A 25,756-nucleotide genomic window follows, 5' to 3' on the forward strand; every position below is an offset into this window, starting at 1 on the left:
TGTGCTGATTGTAGTTCCTGCTTCTCTGCAACATGTTGCGTCTCAGGACTGGCTTCACACATAATGGATTGCTCTTATTACACATTCTGTGGCCTCGTAACCTGACCCAGTTCTAGAAACGGGTCCCTCTTTTTCTGCTTCTGTTTACTTGTCAAGACTTAAAAATAGACTTTTGGTGTAGTAACTCAAACCCCAAAAACCACTTACTATGGCTGTTCCAGGATTCTTCTGTCTGTGCCAGTGCGGGAATGCTGCATTGTTCAGCTCAAATTGGCAGTGCCTTTACTAACACAGTGCATGAACGGTCAGATGTCTGTGCAGATTTGGTCACACATGTGCCTTTGTGTTTATTTAAGAAGAGGAAAATTGTGTAGCCCTTTGGGGCTTTTCTACTGATGAGATGCACTTATTTAAACATGCTACCTGGTCCACTTACAATGTTTACCCAGAATCTCAGCAACCCTGGCATAACACACTGGGGTTCAGGCATTCTGGGAACAACAGAACAGTTTAATGTAATGTTACTGACATTTTATTGCCAGTTTTATCTTCTACATATGGAGCCTGGCTGCTTTTATTCAAAATACAGGAATAAAAGTTTGAGCATAATAATGAGGGCTTAGCTTTAGCTTCCCTCACTCCTATACCTAGTAAATGTAAATATAGGGCTGCACACTTTAATGATCCATGTTAATCTTGTCAGCAAACTTCCCTGTAAAAAGCTCTGTTAAATGTCTTTAACAACCACCAAAACCTGCTATGTAAATGCATTGCAGTGGTAATTAAAAAGGAGTAATAATGCACAGAAAATTAATACAATTGGAATGATATACACCGATCAGGCATAACATTATGACCACCTCCTTGTTTCTACACTCACTGTCCATTTTATCAGCTCCACTTACCATATAGAAGCACTTTGTAGTTCTACAATTACTGACTGTAGTCCATCTGTTTCTCTGCATACTTTGTTAGCCTGATTTTACCCTGTTCTTCAATGATCAGGACCCCCACAGAGCAGGTATTATTTGGTTGGTGGATCATTCTCAGCACTGCAGTGACACTGACATGGTGGTGGTGTGTTAGTGTGTGTTGTGCTGGTATGAGTGGATGGGACACAGCAGCGCTGCTGGAGTTTTTAAACACCTCACTGTCACTGCTGAACTGAGAATAGTCCACCAACCAAAAATATCCAGCCAACAGTGCCCTGTGGTCAGCGTACTGTGACCAGTGTCCTATGACCACTGATGAAGGTCTTGAAGATGACCAGTTCAAACAGCAACAATAGATGAGCGATAATCTCTGACTTTACATCTACAGGGTGGACCAACCAGGTAGGATTGTCTAATAGAGTGGACAGTGAGTGGACACGGTATTTAAAAACTCCAGCAGCGCAGCTGTGTCTGATCCACTCATACCAGCACAACACGCACTAACACACCCCCACCATGTCAGTGTCAGTGCAGTGCTCTGAATGATCCACCACCTAAATAATACCTGCTCTGCGGTGGTCCTGTGGGGGTCCTGACCATTGAAGAACAGCATGAAAGGGGGCTAAAAAAAGGTAGAGAAACAGATGGACTACAGTCAGTTATTGTAGAACTACAAAGTGCTTCTATATGGTAAGTGGAGCTGATAAAATGGACAGTGAGTGTAGAAACGAGGAGGTGGTTTTAATGTTATGGCTGATCGGTGTATGATCAGAAAACAAAAGTTCGCTGTTTTTATTTCTTCAGTCTTGGGTGGAAACAATCAAAGAAAAAAGAAAATCATTGTTTGGAACTGATTTGCACTGGATGGTGTGGTCAGTGACATCATGGGTAATTAAAGCCAGTTAAAACCGGAATTATTGGGGCATGTTGGGACATTTTGTAAAATGCAATGAAAACAAGAAGCTGTGATTTGTTAATTATCTTAAACTTTTTCTAACCGACAAATGTACCGAAAAATGACTTTGAATGTTTTGGCTGACCATCTTGATTGTACTTTGGTAATTTAAATACATATTGAGTTTTGATGCCTTCAACACACTCAAAGAATTTGGGACAGCAGCAGAATAAAAGTGAAAGGTTTACAGAATATTGAAGTTACAGATGAGTTGGTAACAGGTGAGGGAATTATGATTGGGTATTCACCAGAGGCTCAGTATTTGCAAGCTCAGATGGGGTGCATCAGTGCCTACAGCATGGGTGAATTGCATAAGTATGAACGTAACAATGGGGTTTCATTGCCATCAAGGTGATGTCTTATCCTGGGAAGTCGATGGTAATATGCCTTAGGGCTCAAGAAATTCATAAATTCATTATTGTTTAGCTTGTTTCGTAAATCCACTATCTAGACTTACATCAAGGCAAGGTTTTATACATATTTGTGCATTTTATTATCATTGTACTGTAGCTGTGAATTGAAATCATATTTAAAATGTACATTTTGCCACCTGGACATCTAACAAATGAGAATAATTTTAAACAAATCTATGTATAGGAACATGTTGTGTTCACTCCAGAGGTGTCAAAGCAGTTTGTTGGTACTATAAAGCAGCACATTTGACGGTGTCCCTACTGCCTGTGTATTTTTTTGGACTGGAATATGAATATATATGTTTGATACAGCCAACACAGCCTTGTAGAATGTCTGCATTACAATGTCTGCATTATTGTGCAATTAAAGAATGAAGGAAAACTTATTTCCGGCGTTTTTGTGCATTCAGCATCTCTATTTCTTATACTAGTCTCGCTGGGCCAGACTAGTAGACTTTATGTTTTTTGACTTAAGGGTGGGTGAGAACAAAATCTGCAGTGGTGATAGAAACAAAGTAGCATATTGAATTAGTGCACAATTAATGGTATGCGAACTGAAAATGTAGTCCAGAATCACACAGGCTGTTTCCGTTTTTCATGCAATGATGAGCCAAAACATTACGACCACCCACATAATACACTGTCAAAACAGCTCTGACCTTCCTCAGACAAGGATTCCACAACATACCTGAAGAAGTCTTGTGGTATCTGGTACCAGGTCATTACCAGGAGGTCCTTTCAACTTGTGTATGGTTCAAGGTGGATGGTGCTGCTGTCTTTCATGGGTAAACAATGCACACGTTTATCTTTATCTTGGAGAGAACAGGATTGATTGGATCAGTTGACCTCCATTGATCTGATGTCCAGTTCTGATTCCTAATGGGTGCCTTTGACGATGGACAAGAATTTGTATGAGCACTTTAATTGTTCATGGCTTGTCTCTCCTTAGACCACTGTTGGTGGGTACCACACAGCTTCCTGTTGGCACCCAGTGCTATTTTGGACATACCATCTGGCAGTTCGGTCTTTATCCTTGATCATATCTACTATATTCAACAGTAATAATTAACCATTAACCAGGGGGCGGTTTGGCTCGTCAGTGTATTAATGAATGTGAGCTTTCATGTTTAAAAGATTGATCAGATAACACGTCAGTTGGTAGAAAGTTTTGATTCACCTTATATATTGTGTAATATATATATTTTTTAGGTTTTTTACTACAATTTAAACTGTTTACTGACTCATGACCCCACTGGACTACTCTTATATAATGTACAACATATTGTCGAAAGTAACTGGACACCCTTCCTAATTGTGTTCTGGTATTTGCTAATAGGTTTATAAAATTAGTCATATAAAATAATCGTTATGCTTCCAGGTTTGTGGCAACAAATTGGGAAATGTCTTTTCCCATAAAAAAATTTTTTAATGGTAATGTAGCAGTCCAGTGGCCTGCAAAAAGCCAGCCAATTGGAAATTTGACTAAATAGGTAAAATATTTTGGAATGGCCTGTCAGAGGTTGTTATAGCTGCAATGATGGGCCAAATCCATATTAACGTCCTCAATTTTGACTGGTGTCCAGATACTTCAGGCCATATAATTGACCTGCTCACTCTATCCAGTTTAATTTGTGCAACTATTACTGTGCATGCTTGACTGGCTTTTGATTTTTTGCTTTGTTATTTCTCTCCTGTTTCCTTGGCTGCCACTGTTAACTAGCTGACGTTGATGCAGGTAATGCCCTTCTTTTTCTGCTTGTTTCTTTCCACCCTCTCCTCTTCTCATTCTCTTTCATTTTAAACCTTTCTACACCAAAGGAGCGGGGTTCTGTGTGTAGCTTTTATTTTTTTATATTCATTTTTGTGGCTTGATTAAGATGTCTTTTTCAAAATTTGCAAACATCCTATTAAACTCTCTTGCTCTATTTCTGTTGCTTGGCTCGAGGGTGGTGGTAACCAAAGCAGCTCTCGCTTGCTTCTGTTGAATGAACCGTCAGAAAATCAAGCCACCATAAAAAAAAAAGTCCCGCGCCATCCCTCTTTCCCTGTCTTTCTTAGTAGATCTACTGTTTGTCATCCTTCATTTCACTCACATCATCATCGGATTATTGTTAGAAGTGAAGGCCTGAACCACAAGCCTTGGCAATATTAGCGTGACTGAGGCTGAGTAGTGGTGCAGCATTCTAAATTGTGTTTGTATTGCTTTTAAATTACATCAGCCAAGCAATGTGCCATTTTCCATATCACTCAACTCAAACTTCAAACCCCAACACTGAGAATAACCATGGCGTATTTGTCTAAAATTGTAATTAGAAACAGGGTGTGTTGCTCTAAAAATGACCTCTATGTTCTTTTTTGTTCTGTCATTCCATATCCCTCGGTTCCCTCTCTTCTTGTTCCTCATGACCGCCCTACAGTCCTAAGGTTATAAATAACTCAGTGTTTTCGCCCTTGGCTCTTTAGCCCCAGCACTGCTTCCTCTTCCCATGTGGGGGAAAAAAGAACCAACCGTGTCATTAAAGAAAAGCCAACCGGCCTCTGGTGATACAAACGATGCACACAGCGACTGCCTGTCGGCCAGTTTTCCCTGTGTTGAAACATTCACGGCTAGTTCTCGTTTCATGGCTGGTATCGTTGCCTTTTTGTGAGCATACAGTCCACTTTTGGATGCTTCTACATTAATTCATCTGTTAGACACGTTATGGTCTAAGTATTGTCTTTAGGCATCAGTGAACGGTTATATAAGCACCGGATAGACTCTGGAAATATCATCGAATTAGGCTGCAGTCAAGCCCTAGATCACTGTTTGCTGTTGCTGTTGTTGATTAGAGGTGTGTACAGCAGGGGACAGTGGTAGCCTAGTGGGTACAGTTTTGGGCTATCAACTGAAAGGTTGAGAGTTCGAATCACATCTCTGCCATGCAGCCACTGTTGGCCCCTTGAGCAAGGCCCTTAACCCTCTCTGCTCTCTGTACAATGGCTGACCCTGTGCTCTGACCCCAGCTTACAAACAAGCTGGAATATGTGAAGAAATAATTTGGTTGTACTGTTTGTCTGTATATGTATATATGACAAATAAAGGCATTCTATCTATTCTATTCTACGTTAGAGCCTCTACCCATGCAGAGCATCCCATACAGTTCCAAGTCACCATGATTAATCGTTCAAAGTTTTGCTTTCGGCAATACAAACATCCTTCTACAGAATCTCTATTGGGATTGAATGTTTTGCTTTCTAATTCCTTTCTCTATCGGCTACCCTCTTTTACAACAGCTGAAAGTCAGAAGTGAAGGGTTAAAGGTCAAAACATCATTTCTAGGTCCCTTGTGTCAGGATCCGAGCCACAAATCTTTCTTTACGCAGGGAGAGTGAAGCATTTCTTGGTTAGACTCAGGCTGATTAGCGGTATTTGGGACTACTCAGGCTACGACCGTTTGATTGTTTCATTACAGAAACACAACTAACAGGGATTCCCTTTAATCCTCTTATGCTGTATTCATAAACCAGCATGTCCACTTTTTTATCACTCACATTGGGATTTGTTTAGCCTGCTAGTTGGGTTTTCATACAATCCTTTTAAAAAGTATGTATTAATTTGAAATCTATGTCCTATTGCAGGGTTTTTCTAACTTTTGTTTTCAAGCGACCCACATTTTGTCTCTGATTTTTACGTGACCCAGGCAACACAAGCAATGCATCTTACTCTCACTGTCCCCATGTGTAACATAAAGCCTCCACAAGGGGACATTTGCATGCAAGTCCATTTAATTATTATTATTTTTCTCTGCAACCCGGCTAAGTGGGTAGCACTGTCACCTCACAGCAAAAAGGTCAGGGTCCTTTCTGTGTGGAGTTTGCATGTTCTCCCCGTGTCTGCGTGGGTTTACTCCGGGTGCTCCGGTTTCCTCCCACAGTCCAAAGACATGCAAGTGAGGTGAATTGGAGATACTAAATTGTCCATGACTGTGTTCAATATAACCTTGTGAACTGATGAACCTTGTGTGGTGATAGCTCAGTGCTTAAGGTACTGGACTAGTAAACAGAAGGTTGCTGGTTCCAGCCCCGCCACCACCAAGTTGCCACTGTTGGGTCCCTGAGCAAGGCCCTTAACCCTCAATTGCTCATTGTGTAAGTCGCTTTGGATAAAAGCGTCTGCTAAATGATGAAAATGTAAATGTGTGGTGAGTGACTGCCATTTCCTGTCATGAATGTAACCAAAGTGTAAAACATGACGTTAAAATCCCAGTAAAGAAACAAACAAACTCTGCAACCCGTTTTTTTCGGCTCGCTACCTGCCCTATTGCATACTTCCAATCTGGTTAAGCCTAATTCCCATATGCCCACTGGCAAACCTCTGGCACTTGCTCGACCCCCCGCTTGCTGTATAAGGGCTGTAAACTAGAACATGCCTCTTCCAAAATGTGGAAAGTTTCTGGCTGCTTTTTCCACTGACCGGCACCAGATAGTGTGCCTAAACAAGATGGCGGCACTGCCAAGACTCAAATATAGGATTCTAGGTGGTGGGCTTGTGTGCTAGACTATTGTGCCACCTAAGCCCCCAAATCTGAGTCTTCAAAAACTGGAATAAATCTGTTTTCCAGTCAACTTTAACTTTCCATTATGCTAAGTGGTCATGGTGTATAATTTGACGTATACTTTGTAAGTTAAATAATAATAATAATAATAAAAAACACACTTCTATTGCCAACAATGCATTTGTTTTTATTTTATTACCAGCAGTGGCTTACAAGAATCTTACATGATTATACCACTGTTAAATGTTACAGCTGTCCATGTGCAGCACAATGCAGATTGGAATAAACTAATCAAACCGTAGTTTCTTTGACATTTATTAGTTCTTTTAGCATTAATTAAAAATAAAGGCAAAGAGTTCCTCCATTTCTGCTTTACCTTAAGACTGAAAACATGGTGATACAACCCTAATTCATATATTAATGTTGAATATAATGTATTAATGTTATATTCCACATTAAATAAACTCTGTATATATTTTAAGATGATGATGCTGGCTCATCTTTTGCACATTCTGACCAAGCCGAGTGTTTTTTAATGTGAAGTGACATTTATTTAGCGGTTTGCAGTATCTCACGATCATGATCCACTTGCAACGGTAATACTCGCCTGTTGTAATTTGGATGTTGGTGTCAGTTGAACTGATTTGAGTAAGGAAATTTCGAGCTGAACAGTCTCACGTTTACACAGAACAGTGCAAAAAAACAAAAATGCAACGCCTATTCAGCACTTCTAAGTTAGATGAGAATGGCCGAACTGATTCAAGCTTGATCCATACTGGTTTAAGAGCAAAAAAAAGCATTTAAACCCTCATGCAGATTTGCAGTAACAGCAGAATACCACTTCAGGGTCCACTTGCTGAATTCTGACCCTACCATGTACAAGTCACAATAGAAAGATTTCAAAGACCTGGCAACAAAACTGTTCATTGTAGGCTCAGATTCCTGTTCTAGGCTAACAGAAGTAGAACCCCCATGTGATCTACTTCCATTGTAGCTTGTTAAATAATTTAGAAAAATAACATATTGAGCTGTCAGCCTTAACCCGTCTAGCCAGCTCCCCATTACCCTCTTATCAACAAACCATCTCTGCCTGCACAATTGACGCTCACTGGATGTTTGTTGCATCATTTAGTGTGCGCTTCTTAAAATACTTAGTCTAGCCCATCTGGCATTAATAGCCATGCCATGCCATAGGAAGGGCAGTTGTAGCCTAGTGGTTAAGGTCCTGGACTAGTAATCCAAAGGTTGCTGGTTTAAGCTCAACCACTGCCAGGTTGCCACTGTTGGGCCCTTGAGCAAGGCCCTTAACCCTTAATTGCTTGGACAGTATGCTGTCACAGTTCTGTAAGCTGCTTTGGATAAAAGTGTCTGCTAACTGATGACAATCTAAATGTAAATAGCCAAACAATTAAAGATTAAATTCATTTTTTTTAAATGCATTTTTCCCCCCATTTTCCTCCTGATTTAGCACGCTCAATTTGTCATCCGCTGCTGAGGGATACCCGATTGCATCCGAGGAGAGCACGTCGCTGTACACGCCTTTTCCGACATGTGCACAGCCCTCTTCTTCTCGCCCCTGCATTCTGCACAGGTGTCTCTTCCACCAATCAGGGTCCTTACACAGCGTATGAAGACCCACCCACCCACACATAGTCCGGTCCTCAACCTCAAATATGGTAACCAATTAGTATCTGCTGCAGGCACTGCCAATTATGCCCGTCAGAGGGCGCCCAGCCGACTGGTGGCAACGGCGAGTTTCGAACCGAGGAGTTCAGAATCTCGGCGCTGGTGTGCTAGCGGAATATCCCGCTGTGCCACCTGGGCGCCTAGATTAAATTCTGATGTTTGATGTGAACGTTTACAGAAGCTCTTGCTGTGTGTCTGTATGATTTTATGCATTACACTGCTGCCACATTATGTATATAAATTACATAAGTGTATACAGACCCATTCCAAAAAATTAGAATATCATGGAAAAGTTGATTTATTTCCATAATTTCGTTCCAAGAGTTAAACTTTCATAGATTATAGATTCAGGGCCCACAATTTAAACGATTTCAAGTATTTATTTGTTTATTTTTACATAATTTGGGCTTCCAGCTCATAAAAAAAAATTAGAATACTGTGGAGAAATCAGCCCAAATTTTGCAGGGCATGAATGTTTTAAACTGAGTGTGACACACTAATCACCTACTAAACTCAAAGCACCTGCACAGGTTTCCCTAGGTGTCATTAAATTGCTTCAGTTTGGTTCAATTGTCTCAGTTCGGTTCAATATGGGGAAGACTGCAGACCTAACAACTGGCCAGAAGACCATCATTGATACCCTCCATAGGATGGGTAAGCCACAAAAGTTCATAGCTAAGGAGGCTGGCTGTTCACAGAGTGCTGTGTCCAAGCATATCAATGGAAAGTCTAGTGGAAGGACAAAATGTGGCAGGAGAAGATGCACCAGCAAAAGAGATGACCGTGGGCTTCAGCGGATTATCAAAAAGAGAAGATTCAAGAATCTGGCACAGATCCAGAAAGAGTGGAATGAGGCAGGAGTCACAGCTTCAAAAACCACCACATTCAGACGCATCCGGGAGATGGGCTACAACTGTCGGGTTCCTCGGGTCAAGCCACTTCTGAACCTGAGCCAACGTAGGAAGCGTCTCAACTGGGCCAAGGAGAAGAAGGGCTGGACCGTTGGCCAGTGGTCCAAGGACCTCTTTTCCGATGAAAGTAAAGTGTGCCTTTCATTCGGGAATCAAGGTCCAAGGGTTTGGAGGAAGACGGGTGAGGAACAGAACCCAAACTGCTTGAGGTCCAGTGTGAAATATCCACAGTCAGTCATGATTTGGGGTGCAATGTCTGGTGCAGGTGTTGGTAAACTCTGCTTTCTTAAATCCAAGGTCACCGCAACAGTCTACCAGAATGTTTTAGAGGACTTCATGGTTCCTTCTGCTAAGGATCTGTATGGAAATGCAGATTTCATCTTCCAGCAGGACCTGGCCCCTGCCCATGCCGCCAGAAGCACCAAAGCCTGGTTTGATGCCCATGCCATCACAGTGCTTGACTGGCCAGCCAACTCGCCGGACCTAAACCCCATTGAGAATCTATGGGGTATTCTCAAGAGGAAAATGAGGGCCACCAGACCCAACAACAAAGAAGAGCTGACCGCAAGTATCAAGGAAATCTGGGCTTCCATAACTCCCAGACAATGCCACAGGCTGATCGCCTCAATGCCACGTCGCATCGAGGCAGTGATTAAAGCAAAGGGATTCCCAACCAAGTATTGAAGATTGACATATCGTTTTGAAAGTACCATATTTTGATTGATTTGATGTGATCCTAATTTCTTTTTTTTCTGCAAAAACTGAGAAGTAGTTTGGGCTGATTTCTCCACAGTATTCTAATTTTTTGAAATCCTGTTTTCGTGGGTTTTTTGAGCTGGAAGCCCAAATTATGTAAAAATAAACAAATAAATACTTGAAATCGTTTAAATTGTGGGCCCTGAATCTATAATCTATGAAAGTTTAACTCTTGGAATGGAATTATGGAAATAAATCAACTTTTCCATGATATTCTAATTTTTTGGAATGGGTCTGTATGTGTTCCTAATAAAGTGGCAAGTGAATGTATAATAAAACGGCCAGAATGAACAAGTACTGGACTTTAAATTTAATTCTGTCCAGACCTTGCTACACACATTACTAGCAGTAAAAACCGTTCTACTGCAATACACATACTGCACTGCAGAGGCTTCATGTCATTTATAAATAAAACCCTTTTCATTACTTTTTTTCATTTATCTTTAACAATCTGACAATATTTCCACCAAACGAAGCGTAAACACTTAAACCAAATCATTTGTATGTTTGCTTTTCCATTCACATTTTACAAAAATCAATTTGAGAGATAAAATAGATAAAAAACCCTCTCTGTGTTCTATTATCTGACCTTCACTTTCACCAACTACACAAGATACACCAATCATATGAAATACAGTTCAAAGGTTAAGGTCTCCTTCAGGTCAGATCAGAAGAGGGGAGATAAGACAAGCTCTAATCCCTAGATTTTATTTGTCTTTACTAGGTTTTTTCCCCTAGTAATCAAACTCCTAATCATTGGTTGTTGGTAAGATTGTGGCTCTTATGTAGGAATTGATTGAGCTGTTATTCCTGCATGTTGATGCTCTTCTCGGTTGCTGACGTGGGACATTTAATTCTTGAAAAATATAAAATAGGTAAAATATGACAAACAAATCTTTCATTGTGTCACTCCATTAATCACCCATCATTTATCATTTCAGCTCTTATCTTCACCTTTGTCATGACTCGATTCTTTTGATTAATTGGCTGATTCTGTTCTGTAGGTGGACGCTTCAAAAAGGAGATTGTAGTGGATGGCCAGAGTTATCTCCTCCTTATCAGGGATGAAGGGGGCCCTCCAGAGGCCCAGGTAAGTATTACATATGAACATGTTACACACACTGCACTGCTATTATTATTAAGTGGGACAGTGGTAGCCTAGTGGGTAGAGCTTTGGACTGTCAATTCGGAAGATTGCGGGTTTGAATCTTAGCTCTACAATGCAGCCACTGTTGGGCCCTTGCTCCCGGAGTCTCTGTACAATGGCTGACCCTGCGCTCTGACCCCAGTGTACAAGCAAGCTGGAAGATGCCTGGTGACCATGTGGATAGTGTTTTTTCAGAGTAACCTGTCTACCATTTGGGTCGTTAGGCTTTTTAATGCCTTGTTCATTATTCTGTGTCCTTCCATCTTGGCCGTCCTATTCCTTTTTTACCATCAACTTTTCCGAACATTATTTCCATTATTTGGTTCTGCTCATAATGTGCCTAAAATAAGAGAGCTTCAATTTGGTTATCCGGGCTCTGAGAGAGGGGTTAGGTTTGATTTGGTTTAGGATCCATTTTTTTGTCTACTTTGCCATCTGAGTTACTCTCAAAAGTCTTTACCAGCACCAAAGTTCAAAGGCGTTGATATTCATCCTGTTCTCTATTATTACTGTCCATCTTTTCCATACATAAAGGAGCACAGAGAAAAGCATAGTCTGGATAATTCTGATCATGTTGCATGTTCTACATCTAATAAATATTAATTACTTAACTTTTTTCCTTAACTACCTGTTCATTTTGTACTGGATCTTCCTTCATCAGTTGGTGCCAGCCTAATAAGCCTTTAAACAAGCAGAGAGTTTATTGCTATAGACGCTCAGTTATGTGACAGACTTACATGGCTAGTCTGATGACGAGTCTGTGTTTAATTAATACAGAGCACAAGTCTAGAATTCTTGTGCTTTAACGTAATAGAACACTATGCTGGAGAGTTAACTCGGTTGGCTGACACAGACTTGTGCTATAAACTGAGTCACACAAGGTCACTGACCTTTATTTACACAACACTGCTCTGCCAGTAAGCACAGGAAATCCCATCTGCTGTCTAATGCAGGGGTCTCACGAACCCCAAATAACTCAGACTTTACCAAAGATTTGTATTCATTATACACAAATCCTAAATTACTCTAATCTTTCTATTTTCTTCTCTTTCAGTTCGCGTTATGGGTGGATGCGGTGATCTTTGTTTTCAGTTTAGAAGATGAACTCAGCTTTCAGACGGTGTATCACCACTACAGCCGCATGGCCAACTACCGCAACACTGCTGACGTGCCCTTGGTGCTAGTGGGAACTCAGGGTGAGTTAAATACAGTACATGTTGGGAATACAAACAGAAAGGTAACAATAGGTGACTGTTAGGACTGTTTTATTTTACACAGCTGGTCAGATGTTTGCCAAATCATTTTAGCATCACAGTTTTTTGCAACAGTCAGTTGTGAGTTTTATATACAGTTGACAACCACTTGTAAAAAGGTTTGTTTTGGTTTTTTTTTCCTGTTTAAATTTAATACAATGTTTTTCATTACAAACGATATAATCCACATTACAATTTGAGTGAATCCCTTGAGTCTGAATCTCATTCCTGCTACTCCTGCAAGCACCTTTAAAGACATAATTGGCTGTGTCTGAGGGTGGGCGGATGGGAAACCAGAACGTGACCCGTGCAGTTGGCTAAAACACACATGTTGGAGGGGTAGGGTAATTGGATATGACTTAATTGGGAGAAAAAGAGGAAAGTGTGTATGTCTGAGCTGTGTTTTACCTTCTTCTCTGTACTGCTAAACACTAAGAAATTTGAATATTTCTTTATTTTCCCTTTAAGTTTCAACTTTTTACTTAAATTATGCTTATTATTTCATTTTCATTTTATTTTCATCAATCTCTTCATCCTGGTCAGGGTTTGTAGTCTGTTTCAGAGTCTAATCAGAAAACACTGGGTGCAAGGGAGAAATCATCGGAACAGGGTTCTAATCCATCACAGGCCACACCATTCTTCCCCTCAGACATAGCCTGTCTGTGTTAATGCCCGGCCGACCAATAGCACTGGCTTTGAATCTCATCGAGGATAGGCTGATGTAATAGACCGCTATGCCACCCAAGCGAGTTTTGCTCATTATATGATTTGTAATGGAAAACAATGCTGGAGAACATTTTTCTACAGACTGTACTGTTACTAGAAAGATAAGTGAGCAATTTGGAATAACCTGGATTTCTGCATTGGTAACTAATAAATTGCAGTCTGATTAGAAATCTAAGTAACAATTTTGAGCAAGTTTTAACCTAACTAAAAATAGTTGAACAGATGATGTCATTTTAGCACATTAATTAAACATTTCCAGTGTAGTGAGAAAAAGCAAATCCTTACATTCTCATGAAATGTTTTTTTTTTATTTGTTCCCTTAGTCATTGCATATACTTTGGTCTCCTTTCTCAATAGAACATTTTCCCAGAAGCATTGTGGCACATCCAGGTGGTCTTGAAGGAAACTTGAGACAGGCCTCAATATTCATTGTTTTTCTGTTAGCCGTGGGTTCTTTGTCACCTTTTTTTTTTTGGATTGCCCGTTGAGCTCTTGAAGTGATCTTAACAGGATACCTGCTCCTATGGAGACTGCCCTGACATTTGTAGACAATTTGTCTAACAGTGGATTATTGTACACTCAGGTCTTTATTAGTGCTTTTATAGCCTTTTCAGCTTCATGCATCTCTGTAACACATGTTCTGAAAGTTATTTGCCTCTGGGCATGGTTCAACCAATCTTTTTTTTTTTGAGAAGAACAGATCTAAGATAAGATAAGATAAGATAAGATAATACTTCATTGATCCCGAAGGAAATTGCAGTGTCACAGTACTATATATATATATATATATATATATATATATATACAGTGTATCACAAAAGTGAGTACACCCCTCACATTTCTGCAGATATTTAAGTATATCTTTTCATGGGACAACACTGACAAAATGACACTTTGACACAATGAAAAGTAGTCTGTGTGCAGCTTATATAACAGTGTAAATTTATTCTTCCCTCAAAATAACTCAATATACAACCATTAATGTCTAAACCACCGGCAACAAAAGTGAGTACACCCCTAAGAGACTACACCCCTAAATGTCCAAATTGAGCACTGCTTGTCATTTTCCCTCCAAAATGTCATGTGACTCATTAGTGTTACTAGGTCTCAGGTGTGCATAGGGAGCAGGTGTGTTCAATTTAGTAGTACAGCTCTCACACTCTCTCATACTGGTCACTGAAAGTTCCAACATGGCACCTCATGGCAAAGAACTCTCTGAGGATCTTAAAAGACGAATTGTTGCGCTACATGAAGATGGCCAAGGCTACAAGAAGATTGCCAACACCCTGAAACTGAGCTGCAGCACAGTGGCCAAGATCATCCAGCGTTTTAAAAGAGCAGGGTCCACTCAGAACAGACCTCGCGTTGGTCGTCCAAAGAAGCTGAGTGCACGTGCTCAGCGTCACATCCAACTGCTGTCTTTGAAAGATAGGCGCAGGAGTGCTGTCAGCATTGCTGCAGAGATTGAAAAGGTGGGGGGTCAGCCTGTCAGTGCTCAGACCATACGCCGCACACTACATCAAATTGGTCTGCATGGCTGTCACCCCAGAAGGAAGCCTCTTCTGAAGTCTCTACACAAGAAAGCCCGCAAACAGTTTGCTGAAGACATGTCAACAAAGGACATGGATTACTGGAACCATGTCCTATGGTCTGATGAGACCAAGATTAATTTGTTTGGTTCAGATGGTCTCAAGCATGTGTGGCGGCAATCAGGTGAGGAGTACAAAGATAAGTGTGTCATGCCTACAGTCAAGCATGGTGGTGGGAATGCCATGGTCTGGGGCTGCATGAGTGCAGCAGGTGTTGGGGAGTTACATTTCATTGAGGGACACATGAACTCCAATATGTACTGTGAAATACTGAAGCAGAGCATGATCCTCTCCCTCCGGAAACTGGGTCGCAGGGCAGTGTTCCAGCATGATAATGACCCCAAACACACCTCTAAGACGACCACTGCTTTATTGAAGAGGCTGAGGGTAAAGGTGATGGACTGGCCAAGCATGTCTCCAGACCTAAACCTAATAGAACATCTTTGGGGCATCCTCAAGCGGAAGGTGGAGGAGCGCAAAGTCTCGAATATCCGCCAGCTCCGTGATGTCGTCATGGAGGAGTGGAAAAGCATTCCAGTGGCAACCTGTGAAGCTCTGGAAAACTCCATGCCCAGGAGAGTTAAGGCAGTTCTGGGAAATAATGGTGGCCACACAAAATATTGACACTTCAGGAACTTTCACTAAGGGGTGTACTCACTTTTGGTGCCGGTGGTTTAGACATTAATGGCTGTATATTGAGTTATTTTGAGGGAAGAATAAATTTACACTGTTATATAAGCTGCACACAGACTACTTTTCATTGTGTCAAAGTGTCATTTTGTCAGTGTTGTCCCATGAAAAGATATACTTAAATATCTGCAGAAATGTGAGGGGTGTACTCACTTTTGTGATACACTGTATATATATATATATATATATATATATATATATATATATATATATATATATATATATATATATATATATATATACATATATATATATCACGAGAAGACAAACATTATCAACACTAGTAAACATATTAGGACATAAAAACAACACAATAGAGAAATGTCTATATACATAAATGAGCATGTACAAGACATTAGCAAAAGCAGCATAAGTATTATTGCACTAAAAGAGATATGTGGTAGTAAAAGAAAAATTATCAATAAATAGATAAATACTAGGAGCCACAATGACAACAGTGGTCAGTCTAGAGAGCAGAAATAAGATAAAAATTATACTAAAAGTAGTCAGTAGTCAATTTGTCAGTAACCAGAATTTGTGGCTTTGTTTAATTGTCAAAGCACCTGAGAAACCCACACTTTTAGTCTCATCTTTCTAATCGAAATACTTGAACAACTCTTGGAGAGGTCATGAACACATTTACAAGGTTTACTTACTTTTTCAAACTGCACTGGGACTTAACATGCTTGACAAATACATGAACAGTACAACCAGTTTAGTTAGAATGTGTTTGTCTATATTCATGACTTAAACGTCAGTTCTGAAATCCATTTTTTTCTCAAATTTGTTTTGCAACTGTAGTTCCGACTTAACATTTTTAGTTGTATAGCCATACGCTTTAGGTGAAACATTGAAGTAATGTGGCTAGGGAATTGAAAGTTTACCGGGAACCATACCATTTTTATAAATGCTTGTGAGGTTTACAAAAAATTAACTGTATACTTTGTTCAAACTTGTCCTGTAGCTCCATCTATAGGCTGACTGTTATCATTGCAACAATCATTCATTTCTCTGTGTGCTTTTTGGTATTCACAATAAGATTTCAGTTGCCTTTAGTTACACAATTGATCACGTGAACATCATACTCCAGTGACACGTACTATCTGATTCTAGCTGCAATTTTACCTTTTATTCAAACAGAATGTTCTGCCTGTCAGATGAGAATCCAGCCAGTGTGTGCTGTCAGTTGTATCTCCGTACTTCTTGATTTGCTCATCATGTAACTTGAACTCTGTGTCCTAAATCACATCTCATCATACTAATATGATGTCTTGCCCCCTTCTTTTCCACTGCACGGTTCTCATTAAATAACTATTTGTGCAGTACCTTATGTGCAACCATCCATTTCCAATTGCACTGGATACTGGCAAAATAAGATGGAGTTTGCTGAAGGTGAATCTGCGACACCATTCATTACCAGATTAAAGACAGTGACTATAAACAACAGCAGTAGTAGCAACAGTATAATTTTTGGTTCACCTCTTTCTGATTGTTGAACTCTGTAGACCTATTTAAATTAAATTAAAATTCAATTAAATTAAATTTTGTTATGTTCTTGTATTGCTTGTATTGTCTCAATTCCAATTAGAAGTGTACATACAGTCTACATTTCTTGCCCCTGGTCAAGGAGGATAACCAAATTCAGTACTGGCTTACTAAACGATGGAAATAACCAGTAAATGTAGTATCACAGATCACCGTACCATAGGGTACCATGCAGTGAAAAAATGGCATTAGACTAAATCATTACTTTTATTGATATTGTTTTACTGTATGTTTTATACAGGATTAATTAGAAGTACCTAGCTTTGCACAGTTGTGCCTTTAATCAACCAACAAGAAAAACATTATATGATTGATTCAAATATTTAATGTATATTAGAAAATAAAACACAGTGTTTTCAATAACTCTTTATTATGTATAGAGACACTGGCAAAAGTCAGAAATCTAAAGAACCAAATTACACACATCTTCTACAGTATAATACACTTCATGACCAAAAGTGTGTGGTCACCTGATCATGAGCTTGTTGAGCATATCAGTTCAGAATCATAAGCATTTATTTTAAGGTTGTCATGAAATCTTCTGTAGGTGTACTTTTGTCCATAAAATGTGTATTTGTGTGTATACACTGATCAGCCATAACATTAAAACCACCTCTTTGTTTCTACACTGTTTATTTTATCAGCTCCACTTACCATATAGAAGCACTTTGTAGTTCTACAATTACTGACTGTAGTCCATCTGTTTCTCTGCATGCTTTGTTAGCCCCCTTTCATGCTGTTCTTCAATGGTCAGGACCCCCACAGGACCACTACAGAGTAGGTATTATTTAGGTGGTGGATCATTCTCAGCACTGCAGTGACAGTGACATGGTGGTGGTGTGTTAGTGTGTGTGTGCTGGTATGAGTGGATCAGACACAGCAGCGCTGCTGGGGTTTTTAAATATCATGTCCACTCACTGTCCACTCTATTAGACAGTCCTACCTAGTTGGTCCACCTTGTAGATGTAAAGTCACTACTAAAATCTGCTGCTGCTATTTGAGTTTGTCATCATAGACCTTCATCAGTGGTCACAAGATGCTGCTCACGAGGCGCTGTTGGCTGGATATTTTTGGTTGGTGGACTATTCTCAGTCCAGCAGTGACAGTGAGGTGTTTAAAAACTCTGTCAGCATTACTTTGTCTTATCCACTCATACCAGCACAACACACACTAACACACCACCACCATGTCAGTGTCACTGTAGTGCTGAGAATGATCCACCACCCAAATAATACCTACTCTGTGGTGGTCCTGTGGGGGTCCTGACCATTGAAAACAGCATGAAAGAGGGCAAAGCATGCAGAGAAACAGATGGACTACAGTCAGTAATTGTAGAACTACAAAGTGCTTCTATATGGTAAGTGGAGCTGATAAAATAGACAGTGAGTGTAGAAACAAGGAGGTGGTTTTAATGTTATGGCTGATCGGTGTAGGTGTATCCGTGTGTATGAGCCTTTTCCTTTTGTAAACACTAGAGGGCGCCACACTTAAACCTATTGACCTAACCTGAACGAGGTAGACACCAAAATTTACACTTACATGCTTTTTAATTCGAATTAATTTGGCTTTAGCCTGAAAATTGCAAATTTTTAACATCACAGAAGTGAGGAAAAAAAGCTTTAGGAGCTAAAAGTGAATTGTAATGGTTATTATTTAAGGTTAAGATTGCTGAATGTTGTTTTGTAATGTTTAAACAGCACACATTCAGAGACATCTAACAGCAGTACTATATATTAATTGTTGTGAAAAAAAAGTTTGCCCCTCACCTTCTCTCTCTTTTTTTTTTTTTGAAAACAACAGGAATAAACACAAAATGCAACTTTAAATGATCATTCAAGATAAAGAGCCGTTGTAACAACTGCAACAGTACTTTTTTAAAGCACTCTATGTTCATGTTTGAAATTTTTCAATTTAATCTGGACACTTTTTATGTGCTTTGTTTAGATGCTATCAGTGCAGCTAACCCTCGTGTTATTGACGATGCTCGAGCACGTAAGCTTTCTAATGACCTGAAGAGATGCACGTACTACGAGACTTGTGCCACATATGGCCTCAACGTGGAGCGCGTCTTTCAGGATGGTAAGCCCATTTTCATTGCATATGTAAAGTTTGTTTCAATTACTTTACCACTTCCATTGTTGATGTGAATTCTTTGTTAGAATCTTTTTTTTTGTACCATTACTAGTTTACAAAGGAGTGTTTTACTATTATTACTATTATTATTTCTTCTAACTTCCGTTGCTATTATAAAGTCCTGAAGAAAGTTGTGTATTTTTTTCCTTCTATTTGCTCCCAGTCTAGTAATCTCAAGTCCATCACCCATTAGAATCTTGCCAATAGTAATTCCCCTCCCCCTCTGTGACTCCCCCTGTCAGGTGCACACAGTTGCCAGCTATCTATTCACCTGCCCGTGGTGAAATCATAGAGACCTTCATTATGATCAGAAAGACTTTCGAAGCACTTCAGATTATTCATTGACCAGTCAGCAGAGGGTGCGATTGTACAGTGGCAAAGAATTCAACCAGTTTCTTTCATCAGGCAAAGTCAATCATGCCTTTGTGGGCATTTTGCTTGGTTGATGGCACCATCTGAAATTCAAACTCGAGAGCTTGAGATCCCAGCAGTAGTGGGCTAGTACATCACACTGTACTGTTGTCTATTTAAGAGTAGTTTTAAAACTCTAAGACTAGTAGCTAATAGACATTATCCCTTTACCAACCAAAATTAAGGCTGTTTTTATTAATAAAAGCCTTTTGTGCTTAGTTAAAACCAGCGTCCTCCAGATCAGCTAGTCAGCGCTCTTGTGGAGTGCAGCTTTGAGCAGGAGGACCATGAAGCAGAAAGAAACTGAGAGCAAGGTGACTTTGCTGCAGAATAGGTCTATATCATGTTTTAATTGCACGTTAAATTGCCCATTTTGCCTCGCACACTCGACTAGGCTGCTTAAGGATCAGGTCTAGTGTCTAATAAGGTGCATAAGTGTCAAGTGTAGTAAGCTCTGAGCTCTTCTATTTCTGATTTCACAGTTTTGGAGTTCCTTAGATAAGCCTTCAGCTTATGCTTTTCCAATTAGGTTATAGATCATGTTTAATTTAAAACATTTTATAAATGAGGCAGAAGTTTCTTATGGTCATTATCTTTATGATCTCTAAAATCAAAACTGTCCAGATTTGCGAAATAACAATTACATTTCTACTGTCAAAATGAACAGTAATATATATATATATATATATATTGTATAGACATCCAAACAGACATGTATGCACATGCAGATATACAAATAGTGTTACTCAAATTATTATATTACACATAAATTCTCACACACTTATTTATGTGATGATTTTATTATTATTGAGTGCAGTCAAGTCAATTCTGAGTCCTTGTGTCTATATGAATACTGTTTCTCAACAATATTGTCTACTGTTTGGGTCTTCAGGCTTCATAATGGCTTGTTTATTCTTCATTTAATTGTATCCCTCCATCTTCTGGCTGGTCATCCTCTTCCTCTTTCCTCTGAAGATCTTTACTGTTAAATGCCAAGTTATGATAAGTGCGGGGGTATGCCGTATTTCCTGACTGCTGGATTCTTTGCTGTAAATAATTAATCCAATCAGTCCACACTTCAATTTTTTCTTTAATCAGTGGTGAAGTTAGTGGTCATTCCTGTTGTCATGAATTATGTCTTCCCCATTGAGCTGAATTCCCAACTTTCATGACAAAATCATACACAAAGAATGTGGTGTATAAAAGCTCCATAGAGCTCCTAACCCTTTCACCTCTCTCGCTCTCTTTTCTGTCTCTAATATAATTGTGTTTTTTTCGCGTGTAATAGTTAATTCTATTGAATTTAGAATATTATTGGACTTTCACTTCATTAGCCCATTTTTAGTCTTATCTGATTTGTTCACTTGATGTGTCAAATATGGAATAGCTGTCCTGTAGAGGGTGCTGTATGTATACAAATGAGTGCTGTTCGCTTTGGTGCCTAGATGAAAACAGTGCCTTGTAGGAACAGCTTTGAGTACATTGCAGGTACTGCCAGTGTAAAGCCAAAGTCTTGCCCCTGGTTACCTTCCTCCTCATTATTAACTTTAGGTGTTTCAGCCGCATTTATTACTGACATATGAATAAAATGTATTAAACATAGTAAAACACACAATATACTGTACTTCAATCCATGCATTAGTTTGGTTAAGGTGTTTTATTGTTGCAGCATCACTGTTTCTTCTGTATACAAATCGAGGTTTATTAAGACATGGTTGAACAAATCTGATGTAGAGAAACAGCAAGATTGCGAGCCAGCCCTGTTTAACATCAGTGCCTGACCTCACAAAAGGTTGCGCAACTCCCTAGTAATGGCCTTGGTTTTGGAACATTGGCCTCATGACCAAGTGTCCACATACTTTTGGCTGTAGAGAATATTTCAGTTACTGAATAAACAACATTATTTAGAGCAAATTATTTTGAGAAAAGATTTGGAAAGAATTTAATTGTCTTTAGATAAAGTCATCTTGATCAAGAACCTATTATTGTATTTACATTTTTGGCTTTTAGCAAGTGCTTTTGTCAAAAGCGACTTACATTACTGTGACAGTACATCGTCACAAGGGCCTTGCTCAAGGACCAACCGTGGCAACCTGGCAATGGTCGGGCCTGAACCAGCGACCTTTCGATTACTAGTCCAGTGCCTTAACCATTAGGCTACAACCCTTTTTCACTTCATAACCAAAGACCAAAAATTTGAACCATTTGTTCAACCCCTACTATACTTTTTCCAAGGCTGCTTTAAATCCACGCTTGTGTATTGTGTCTGTAATATTACATTTACTGGTAAACTCATGAAAAATAATTATTAAACACATAATTGTAGGAATTGAAATATGAATGCATATGTAATTTTCTATATTGTAAATAAAATTGTCACTGCACATTTCTACGTTTATCCTGATTGTTTGTGGAATATAGTGCAAGCAGCTCAGTGGCAGATGCGGGCAGCTGTGGAGGAGAAACAGGGCTGTCTGATCAGCACTGAGCTCTCGACCCAGGAGGGAGATTTACTTTCTAAACGCTAAGCCATTATCCCCTTAATTATTACACTGTTGGCTGCAGCCAAGTCTGCTGTAATTTAGCCTGGTGTGTGTGCGTGTGTGTGTGTGTGTGTGTCCCTGGCCGAGCTCATCAGTAGCTCCAAATGAGAAGAAAAGACTAAATTTCCTATCTTTGCTGAGTGGACACTATGTGCTTATATTGGCTATCCATAAATCATAAAATAAGTATTCTAATGTTTTGTGTAACAACTGCGCTTTGGTAGGTTTTTTCTTTGTGAGGTATATTGGTTGTTGTAATCGTCAGCAAGACATGGCGTCCATAATTACTATGCACATGACCTTAATTTAATGATTCCGGCTTGATTCCTTTCCTCACTTCAGGCAGAGTACAGAGGTTGTGTGTGGCACTGCAGTTCTAATAAAATAATGAGCTATTTTGTATGACATCATTTCCTTATTAAACCGGCTGCGGTTAAACCTTTAGTCTGTCAATCTAGTCTGGAAAAATGCGTCCTACAGCGCTAACCGTCCCCATTAGCCTGCCTCTATTAGCTTGTAGTCTGTATTATAGGGTTCTGTGAAACATGTTTCAAAATATAAGCAATTCAGACTTGTACACTTTTATCTACCTTATGTAATTCCTTGAAACAATAAAATATCAAAAGTATACAGAAATCTACACCATAGGGCCAACAGTGTGTGGACACCCTACCTTTATGAACTCATTTTGAAAAAAGTCCCTTTACAGTTAGAGCATGACTGTGCTTCTGTGTACAATACAAGGTCCAAAAACTCATGGTTTGACAAGTTTGGTGTGGAGGAACATCAGTAGCCTGGACAGAGCCTCCAGGCATCAACCCTACTGAAAACATTTGGTATGAATTGAGAGCCAGGTCTTCTCGATCTACACAGTGCCTTATACTGACCTTATGATCGCTTATGTACCTTTTAAAAGCCTCATCAGAGAGGTAAATGCTTTTATTGTCAACATCAATGGTCCTAGTAGGAAAAGTCATTAAAGATCTGTACAGATCCTGGAAAGCAGATCATATATTTCTTTTTTTTTTTTTTTAAACAATAAAACCATTAATACGCTACCATGTATGAAAGCAGTGAAGCCATGAATATTTATAACTGGCATGTAAAAGCTTGAATATACTGTAGTTCGTTGCTGATCAGATAAGATAAGATAAGATAATCCTTTATTAGTCCCACAGTGGGGAAATTCACATATAGGTATAGTAATTCACATATAGGTAATACACAGATAGATGAAAGCCTTTGTGGAGAAGGGCTACAAATATTAAGTTGTCTGGCCACAAAAAATAGAAGTATGCAACACAGCAAGAAGGTCCTGAGTTTGATTCCCAGGTAGAGCGTTCCAGTTTCTTTCTGTGTGGTTTGCATGTTCTCCCCATGTCTTCATGGGATTCCTCAGGAAGCTCTGGTTTCCTTTCACAGTCTAAAAACATGTAAGTTAGGTGAACTGAAGATACTAAATTATCCATAACTGTGTTTGTTTGTTTGTTTGTTAGGATTTTAACATCATGTTTCACACTTTGGTTACAGTCATAACAGGAACGGTAGTTACTCATTACACAAGATTCATCAGTTCACAAGGTTATATCCAACACAGTCCTGGACAATTTTGTATCTCCAATTCACCTCACTTTCATGTCTTTGGACTGTGGGAGGAAACCGGAGCTCCTGGAGGAAACCCACACAGACACGGGGAGAACATGCAAACTCCACACAGAAAGGACCCAGACCGCCCAATTTGGGGATCGAACCCAGGACCTACTTTCTGTGAGAGGTGACAGTTCTACCCAATAAGCCACTGTGCATAATTGTGTTCGACATTGAACTGATGAATCTTGTGTAACGAGCAACTACCTGTCCTGTCATGAATGTAACAAAAGCATGGTGGTGGTAGTATTATGCTTTGGGACTGTTTTTTAGAAGTGCATTGGTGTATTGAATAAGTGGACAGAATAATGAAGTAACAACCTAGAATACAGTTTGACTTAAAAATGGCAAATTCTTTAATATTAGTGGAAGCGCTATTGACCTTGTCACTCAACCACTACATAGCACCTTCTCTTAACACAATACTATACCTACTCATTTACTAAAACATGCCAAAAATGTTAAATATTGTGTTTGACATTTGAGGAAATCTGACTTTACTGCCCAAGTCTTTAATAATTGGAATGTATTTATGTTCCCAGATGCAATTGTAAGATTGACACTAGTGTCATTATAAATACTAGAGAACTCTTAACTTCATAATTGTACTCAAATAAAATGTTGTAGCATTTTTCATGGTCAACAGTTCTCTTATAGTGCTAGAAACAGTCGTTATTTGCTGAAATTCAGAATCATTTATGCCACAAAACGTTTACATTTATGCCACATTTCTATAGAATATCTATATGATATATAGCTGTTTTTTCGCTTATTTAAATGATTCTTGCCGTTAGTTGAGCATGCAATAATAGAGCAGCTTATAATTGTAAATGAAATAATGCAAGCAGATGAGTTGCTGTGGATTCCCGGGAATTGGAGAATGCCAAAGCATGAATAACAAGAACATTAATCATTAAAAATAATTGGTGTAGTAGTTATCTGCATTTAAATTATAGAAGCAATGCACTTGCACGATGGCCAGTGGACAAATAAAGAGCCAATTTGTTTAGTCAGGGTCAGCTTAGGGCTTAGCCCAGTACTCTCTGTGTGTGCTTGGTTGTATATAAATGCTTTACGACTAGCCTATGTGTATGTGTAATTGCATTTGAATTGTGTGTGTGTGTGTGTGTGTGTGTGTGTGTCTGTGGTGTTTGGCTTAAGGTGAGGGATCTTGACGTCTCCCCAGCCTTCGTCCATCAGCTCACTAATTTAATTATCTTAATAACCCCCACACCACCACCACCTTGTTCCCTCTTCTTTTCCTCAGTGGCGCAGTGTCAGAGCGGAGGATGGAGAGCTTCGTTAGCGCACGCTAACTGTTACCGAGCTCCTCTGTGCAGCCTGCACAACGCTCGCACACACACACACACACACACAACCTTTTTCTTTCTCTCCGTTTTGGCCTTTAATGTGCTCTGATTATGTATCATTGTCACTGTCATATACTTTTATTGCTGTAATTAGTTTACTTGTTGTCCTTGTTTAATCTCTGCTGCCGGATACTGAGCACAGGCACAGTTACTCAAGCTGAGCCGAAATAACAACCGCTTTCAACGTAGCAGGTCTGGCGCTAATTAAAGCATCAGAGATGTTCCTTATCTTCTAAAAAAAAGTGTCAACAAATAAATAAACATAATATAATCATAAGCATAACTGTTGTATTGAATTTTCCATGGTTAACATTATAAATTAGCATTTATTTATTTATTTGCTTGTTATTTATATATTTAACTTTAACAAAACATTAGTATTTTAAATAATGAAACTCTATGTGCACTTATGACAAATGAACCTATAATTTGTAGTGAAAGTGTGGGTTTATTTTAATTATTGGTATACTTTTACATAAGTAAAAATAACAATCGTTACATTCTGTCCTCAATT

General features: G+C 39.3%; 1 protein-coding gene across 2 annotated transcripts in view; it reads left to right on the forward strand.

Annotated features, from left to right (window-relative positions):
- agap1 (ArfGAP with GTPase domain, ankyrin repeat and PH domain 1) overlaps positions 1–25,756 on the forward strand; it is a 286,707-nt gene that overhangs the window by 171,277 nt on the left and 89,674 nt on the right. The window contains exons 4-7 of one of the 2 annotated variants that reach the window (XM_062997657.1): positions 4,021–4,035; positions 11,193–11,278; positions 12,390–12,531; positions 19,083–19,217. In XM_062997657.1, coding sequence (XP_062853727.1) covers positions 4,021–4,035; positions 11,193–11,278; positions 12,390–12,531; positions 19,083–19,217 — 378 coding nt within the window. The remainder of the gene's footprint in view (positions 1–4,020; positions 4,036–11,192; positions 11,279–12,389; positions 12,532–19,082; positions 19,218–25,756) is intronic. The other variant, XM_062997658.1, reaches the window with a different exon arrangement.

The sequence above is a fragment of the Trichomycterus rosablanca genome, chromosome 6, assembly GCF_030014385.1.
Source record: "Trichomycterus rosablanca isolate fTriRos1 chromosome 6, fTriRos1.hap1, whole genome shotgun sequence".
Classification (NCBI taxonomy): Eukaryota; Metazoa; Chordata; class Actinopteri; order Siluriformes; family Trichomycteridae; genus Trichomycterus; species Trichomycterus rosablanca.